The 8052-nt window shown below is 44.7% G+C and overlaps 1 protein-coding gene across 1 annotated transcript in view; it reads left to right on the top strand.

The window, feature by feature from the left end:
- The first annotated feature begins 2104 nt into the window (after window positions 1–2104).
- Window positions 2105–8052, top strand: part of TADA1 (transcriptional adaptor 1) — a 39964-nt gene continuing 34016 nt past the window's right edge. Inside the window, exon 1 of the mRNA XM_065408865.1 lies at window positions 2105–2225. Coding sequence (XP_065264937.1) covers window positions 2152–2225 — 74 coding nt within the window. The 5' untranslated portion in view covers window positions 2105–2151. The remainder of the gene's footprint in view (window positions 2226–8052) is intronic.

Below are 8052 nucleotides of genomic sequence, written 5' to 3'. Positions count from 1 at the left end.
AATAATAAAAAAGCAGCATTTTATAAAAACATACTCTGTTAATACAACTTTTTGTATCAACTTCTCTGAGAAAAGTTCTTAGGAAAGTATTATTGTCCAGAGGTGTGGCTGTCTGCACAAGGAAAAATGTTGCCCCTTAAACGTATAATGTACTGGTGGCTAGAAAAGTATTTGCAGGATCAGAGCCCAAGCATGTGTGTAATTTTACTCATATGAGCAGGCCATTGCAGAAATGTGTGTAAAGTTATGTGTGTGTCTTTAGAACATAAGAATAGCCACAGGAGTGGATCAGACCAGTGAATAGCTCAGTATACAGTCTCTGATAGTGGTCAGTGCCAGATGCTTCAGAGGGAATGAAAAGAATAGCGCAATTTCAAGTGATACATCCCGTCATTCAGTCTCAGCTTCTGGTAGCTGGAAGTTTAGGGACCCCCAGAGGATAGAGTTATCTCCCTGACAATCTTGGATAACAGCCATTGATGGCCCTATCCTCCAGGAACTTATCTAATTCTTTTTTTGAATCCAGTTGTACTTTTGGCCTTCATAACACCCCATGGCAATGAGTTCCACAGGTTGACTGTGCATTGTGTGAACTATTTCCTTTTATTTTAAACCTGCTGCCTATTGATTTCATTGAATGACTCCTAGTTCTTGTGTTATGTAGGAGATAAATAACACTTCCTTATTCACTTTCTCCACACCATTCATGATTTTATAGATTTCTCTCATATCCCCTCTTAGGTCTCTCTTGTAAACTGAACAGTCTGGTCTTTTTAATCTTTCCTCATATGGAAGCTCTTAGATACCTCTAATCACTTTTGTTGCCCTTCTCTGTACCTTTCCCAATTCTAATATATCTTTTTTCAGCTGGGGTGACCAGAACTTCATGCAGTATTCAACGTATGGCCATACCATGCATTTATATAGTGGCATAATGATATTTTCTGTTTTATTAGCTATCCCTTTCCTAATGGTTCTTAATACTCTGTTAGCTTTTTTAGCTGCTGCAGAACATTGAGCAGATGTTTGCAGAGAACTATCCACAATGACTCCCAAAATCTTTCTTGAGTGTTACAGCTAATTTAGACCCCATCCTATCATATGTATAGTGAGGATTATTTGCAGGATTGGGGCCAAAATTTAGAAAAATACAGACTTTAGATTGAAGAGAATTTATGTAAAACGACAAAGGGCTAAATCTAGCCAGCTGCTGAGCACTGAAATCAGGATTTGGGCCCAAGACTGTTTAAGTATACACTGGATCATTGTAACAATTTTCTTTTAAACCATATTTTGCATTCTGCAGCTTCTGAATCTGCACTGGGATTCAAATAAATACCTTATGTGGGCTAAATCCATCCTATGTGGTGGATGATTTACTCTGACCTAAAATGAAGATTTCTGGGAAGGGCTATTTCACACACGGTGAATCCATGAGCCTACTCAGGGCACCCATGTGGGTGCCCAATAAGCCTGCAGTGCACACCAGCAGCACCTTCTGTGCCCATGAGGCTGTGCTGTGAGAGACCCCCTCAACCTTCTCTCCACAAGCAGTGCACATGGCCCCACTCTCCAGAAGCACTGGGGTGTGGGTGTGTGTATAACCCTGACCCCTCAAATTTTCCCATGTGATTTTATAGGGACAGTCCCGATATTTGAGGCTTTTCTTATATAGGCACCTATTATCCCCAACACCAATCCCAATTTTTCACACTTGCTATCTGATCACCCTACCCACCCCCTGGTTGCTGCTTCTTGACTCACACAAAGCTGATCCCATGTGACCACCTCTATCTTGCCCTGCCAGGGCCCCACAAGCCCTGCATGATACTGATCCCCCCAGCCCACCCCGCAGCGCTGACTGCTGGCGCACCCCCACCTCTCCCTCCTGGCGCCTGGGGAACGGAAGCACCTGACAGTAACACACTACTCCTCCCACTCGACCGCCACTGGAGAGTGACGTCATGTGACCGGCCCTGGGCTCCTCTAGAAGAAGCGGCGCGGGCGGGAGTTGTGAAACAAACAAGTAGCGGAGGTGGGCGGGGACAGAAGAGACACGCGCTAGTGCACAAGTTAGTTGATGCTGTGGTTGCCGCGTACGGCTGGGCGCGCAAACGGCGCGGGAGGGCGGCCGGGCGCCGGGAGGGAGCTATGGCGACGTACGTGAGCGAGCTGGAGGTGGCCAAGAAGAACCTGAGCGAGGCGCTGGGCGAGAACGTAAAGCAGTGAGTGCGCCCCGCTCCCCACCACCCTGTGCCCAGCCCGGCTAGGCCCGTCGAGCCCCGGCCTCGATTTCTGGCCGGTCCCGGGGCCTGCCGGCTGGTGGAGGCCGCTCCTGGGCCGAGGGGCTCAGCCAGGAGCGTGTCCCAGTCGCTGGGCGCCCCGTGGCCTCGACTTTCCCTAGGGCACCAGGCAGCGCCCGGCCCCCAGGGGCTGAGTTCCTGGCCTGGTGGGGACCCCTGGGGCTAGTCCCAGGCCGCGGGGCAGGGCGGGGGACCCCGGCGTCGCACTTCAGGCCGCGGGAGGAGGGGGCGGAGAGCCTGGTCAGGTAATGGGTGTCCGCGGCTCCCCGCGCGGCCTGTGGGCCGGCGTTTAAGGGGAGCGGCGCCTGACAGGGGAACGAACCACGGGAACCAGCGTCACGGGGCCTGGTGGCGTCTCCGTCGCGGGCCATTTTGAAATCCCGACTGGCCGTTCGGGCTGTCAGAGCTGCCTGGGCACTGGCGTGGGGACGCTCTGCGGCCTGCGCTGGCGGGGGCTCGGGCTGGGGGATCACAGCGCTGCCTCGCAGGCTATGACTTTATTCATCTAAGCAGCGTGTTTTCGTGCGTTGACAGGAAGCGTGAGCTTTGCAGGCCCAGCTTAATAACCGTTCGTGTCCGTTTCACCCCGTGTTCGGGCCACTGGGGGCAGTAAGAGATCTGGGGAAGTGATGAAGTAGCTGCCTCTGTCTCTTCTCCCACAGCCTATCCAGTTAAAACTCCGGATTTAGCAAAAAGCTGGCAAATGTAGCCGGAAGGGACCTGCTGACTCCGGTTTACTTTATATGAGCTGGTCTTCATGCAGAGAGGCAAGCTTTTTTCACCCTCTGGGTTTGCACTAAAACATCCTGTTCCACCATGAGAAATTGTAGGCCATCATTTTTAACACACATGGGGCTTAACTAGGTCACTTAAGGTCTGCCTGTTTAATTAACGATGCCTCCTTTCCCCTCTGCTTAAACTAAACAGCTAGTAAGCAAAATGAGAACTGGTTGTTCTCTCTTGGTCTTTTACTTACAGTAAATTTAGAAATCTGCAAGGATTCTGTCTGAGTACAATGGACCAGTTAGTTCATGTGCCTTTGTCTATGCTAAACTTAGTTTTATATAATTGTTTTCCCATTTCCCCTGTAATAAACTTAAATAACAAATTAGAGACTTCTGTTTATAAGCAGTGTAACGGAAATTGAATTGATCCAAATGGGTTCTGTCTCTGGTTCTTCCACTGGGTTATTTTGACTCTGGTCAAGTCACTTCACATCTTTGTGCCTTTATTTTCCCATCACCAAAATGGTGAAAATGATATTTCCATCCCTTGTAAAGCACTCTGTGGGAGCTAGGTAGTATTATTAATGGCAGGCATAAACTCTGGATGTTAGTGCTGCAGTTTGCTTCTAACACATTTTTTTATTAGATCACGGAGGCAGATAAGAATTTGTTGTAATAGTGCTTAAATGCTTTTACCTACAGGGAAATACTGTCACACAGAATGAATGACCATAATTACTAGTCTTCAGTTCAGTGACTTTCTGGTTCATGTTTGGTCTCAGCCCAAGCTTTCATGCACTAAAGCAACACCAGCTTCTATCAAAGGGGTAGCATATCGCAGATGAAGGACGTGTCTGATGGAGATTTTGGGAGAAAGTGTTAATGGTCATACTATAGCATTGAAAGTTTAACACCAGTATTAATGAGAAGCTGGCATGAGGTGTAGGTGTACCTGTACGATCTAGAGAGCACAGAAGCACAGTTCTCACCATCTATCTGCAGATGCTACATATTCTGTGCTTCTTGGCATGTTTTAAACCCTAATGCCATACCTTCTGCCATCTCTAGATGCTAGAAGGGGGAAGGCAGCTTTCTCTTCTACCTTTCATCCCATGTCACAGGCACCTGACTTTGAAGGCAGGTGTCTGCTACTCTGAATCTCAGTTTTTGGGGGATCTTGCCTTATGGATAACTCCAGTGCTTGCCTCTGCTGTGAATCAAACTGACCCAAGTCTTGTCAATTTCATTCTATTGCTGTTTTGGGATGCTATGAGCAGCATCACAGGTAGTAGACTGTCTGCAGACTCACTGTGACAACTCTTTCTATTATATGTATGTTTATCTTCATAACCTCCACTTATAAGAAGTGGGTTTCAGCCATCATGGTTCTATTTTTAAGCATTTTATAACAGAGATCCGTATTAGCTCCATTTTACAGAGTGGGAAACTGGGCCCAGACAAGTGAAGTGACTTGCTCATTCACCCAGCTGACCATTGGGAGAGCTGGGAATAGAACTAGATCTCCTGGGTCCCAGTCCAATGCACTGTGCCAATAAGCCACATTGTATCCCTTAGTTAGTGGAGCACAGCTGTTTCTCATCCCCTCTTGTCAGGGAAAGTTTCCTATTCACCAGGGTTTTTCAAATCCTGTTGGTCTAACACTGGCCAATTCTATTATATATTCATTTGATGAGTCGATTGTTTACCTAATTGGGAGCACTTTCCCTTTTCCCTCAAATGTGCTTTTAAAGTTTACATCATTCACCACAGTGTTTTACTTTGAATTGAGTATGGGAAGAAGGAAAAAGATCACAAATAATTTTTTTAAATATAACTGTGACTGGGAGATATGATTACCTTAAGGACTCCATGCTTTTTGGCCCACCTCTCTGCTCATTTCCTGTCCACCACACTGCCTGGGATGAAACACGTGAAATGGGATGTACACTGCTCTGCAGTGTTTGCGCTGCAAAAAATCTATCAATTTAACAGAAGGATATAGGCAGAGAGTTGGGGGGAAGGATCTGGAAACAGCCCCAGGAAGTGTTATGTCTCCCCTCTCCTATGTGGATTAAAAAAGATACGTTTGATTCAACAATATTTGAAAACACAAATGTCTGCTTCCCCCTCTCCCCTCCCAACTTATGGTTGCTGAAACAGCATTGATTATCCCAGCATTCTCTGTGCTCATCAGCAGAGTCACAAAGTAATAATTGCTGTCGTGGTGACTGGTGGCAAGGTGGCATATCTGCTGAATCATTTAGGAACAGGAGTAGGGATCCATGGGGTTGTGGGAGGGTAAGTAAGGTGCTACAGATGCATGTTGTAATCTTGGTTGGAGGATGGAGGCCTACTCTGCTTCCCTCTGCATCTTTATCTGAGAGGAAAACAGAGGTTTGAAGCACTACTAGGACTCTAGAAAGTAAGTAAATGCCTATATTCCTCTACTTTATATTTGGATAGAGCCAGCTGGCTTCCTCAGATGCTATACTCCCTTCTTCCACCCCCTTCCTCCACTAACCAAATGTTTTGGCTCTCTTGGAATGTCTGAACAGCCCTTAAGAATAAGTTGATGTGACAGCAAGGTGGAAACCTTTCCTGGCCTTCAAAAACCATGCATTCATTGATGCAACGAATGTGACCTACATGCCCTTCTTAATGGAATGTTTTATTATCCTGAACAAATGTACCGTCTGCTATTAAATCCATTTGTTGTCCCTGCTGGAGTCAAATCTACTGGCTGTGGTCCAGATTTATTACTAAGTTTCTGGCACCCAGCCAGGTTTACAAACAGCAGGGCTGTAGATTTCTAAATTGCCTGAGTGTTTTCAACAAGTTTCAGCATTGAAGGTTAAAACCTGTATGTTGGGTAAAGTCTTCTGAATTTTAAATGCCTTCTCTTTTAAGAGAACCACCATTCCAGTGAATGAGAAACTTTAAAGAAATATAGAAACTAGTGGAGGTATCTGTCAAGGAATGTGTATAAAGAATGCCCACAGATGTTAAGAGCTCTTGGTGCTATAGCTAAGTATTATTGAGATCCTAAGTAAAATATAAACTCTGATCCCAAATATGGGACAAATTGCCTTCCTAATGGCACGTGCTACTCTCACCTCCTAGTATTCTTGGACTACAGTTGTATGACTGTTATATTCAGCAATAGCATGTTAATATATAGGAGTCTTTGTATTAATGTAGAAAGCAACAGAGTCCTGTGGCACCTTTAAGACTAACAGATGTATTGGAGCATAAGCTTTCTTGGGTGAATACCCACTTCGTCAGACGCAGGAAAGCTTATGGTCCAATACATGTTGGTCTTAAAGATGCTACTGGACTCTGTTGCTTTTTACAGATCCAGACTAACACGGCTACCCCTCTGATACTTGTATTAATGTAGTGGTTCCCAAACTGGGGTTTGTGAAATGTTACAGAGGGTTCTCGGGCGGGGGGAGGGAAATTCCCTAATGGTGGAAAGAGCTGTCCCTAGGGATCCTGGGCAGCACGGGGCCAGCAGCCCGGAGCCCCTGTACTTCCAAGAGCTAAGCAGATCAAACCAAGCATATCTATCACACTGAGGAGATTTAAACTTCAAGACTCCTTATAAGGAATGGAAAGGGAGGTGGATATTTTTTGCTGTTTTTAAAATTAAATAGGCAGCTAGTATTATTTTAAAATTATTATGAAGAACAAGTTTAAGTTTTGTTGTAATGTGTGTGGTTTGCCTGGACTGCTCAAGACCAGAATGCTTGTGTAGGAGGAACTCTTTGGATTGGCTTTTTAAATACCTTCATGCTGTTTCACATCTGATACTCCTTGATGAAACATGGGAGCCTTGTCTTATAACAGGCTTATTCAAAGTGATACAAGCTACAAAAGTGAGATGGTGGAAGAGTGTTGCAGTTTTCATAATGTAATAAAAATAATCTAATGATAGATAATTAATACTAAATAGTGTGTAATAAGCATGTCATAAAAACAAATTTTATATTTCCAAGATCACTGCTTTTATAATTTATACTCAGGTAAAGGAGAAAATCCCTGGAAATATTCACTTTTTACGAGGGGGTTCGTGAGACTTGACATTTTAGTGAAAGGGGTTCACAGGTTGTTGAAGTCTGGGAACCACTGTATTAATGTATTTGTTTCTCCCTCTGCTGGCTTTGCTGCTGCATAACTACATCCAGAATTGACCTGTTAAATCATTGTGCTAATGAGTGATTAGCGTTAGTACAAGTGTTTGGTGGCATGTATAAATGTTTGCAAAGGGGGAAAATGGATAATTCTGAAGAAAACAGTTTTCCTACCTGCTTCTAAAAGTCTCTACCCCATTTTCCAGTCAGCATAAACTGGCCCTTAAATGGATTCAAATAACATAATCTTGAAACAACTTGGCATTATTTCTTAATGACAAAACAAAGGAAAACCTGTAGTGTGGGTAGCCTTACAGGTATTTGGAAGCCAATCTCCTTCTTAAAAAAAATGTGTGTGTGGTTTGGGGGTGGGTGGGTTCAAGTTTTTCGGACAGATTTGAAGCCTGCAAGTGAAAAACATAGCTGAAACTCAACAAAGAGACCTTGGACTCGTGGATAGTTCTAGGAAAACATTTAATAGCAACAAAAATGATTAGGGGTATGGAACAGCTTCTCTATGGGGAGAGATTTAAGACTGGGACTGTTCAGCTTACTCATCTCTTTTCCAAGGGGGGTGGAGGTATGATTGGTATGGAGAAAGTGAATAGGGGAGTCTTATTTACCCCTTGACATAACACAAGAAGTAGGGGTCACCCAATGAAATTAATAGGCAGTAGGTTTAAAACAAACATAAGGAAGCACTACTTCACACAATACATAGTCAACTGGTGAGGCTCATTGTCAGGGGATGCTGTGAAGGCCAAACTTATAATAAGGTTCAAAAAAGAATTAGAGAAGTTCCTGGAGGATAGGTCCATCAATGGCTATTAGCCAAGATACCCAGAGCACGGGATTGCATCTCGGACTATCCCTAAACCTCTGACTGCCAGAAGC

Source organism: Emys orbicularis, chromosome 8 (assembly GCF_028017835.1).
Source record: "Emys orbicularis isolate rEmyOrb1 chromosome 8, rEmyOrb1.hap1, whole genome shotgun sequence".
Taxonomy (NCBI): domain Eukaryota; kingdom Metazoa; phylum Chordata; order Testudines; family Emydidae; genus Emys; species Emys orbicularis.
This window is presented reverse-complemented; position numbering and strand designations above follow the sequence as displayed.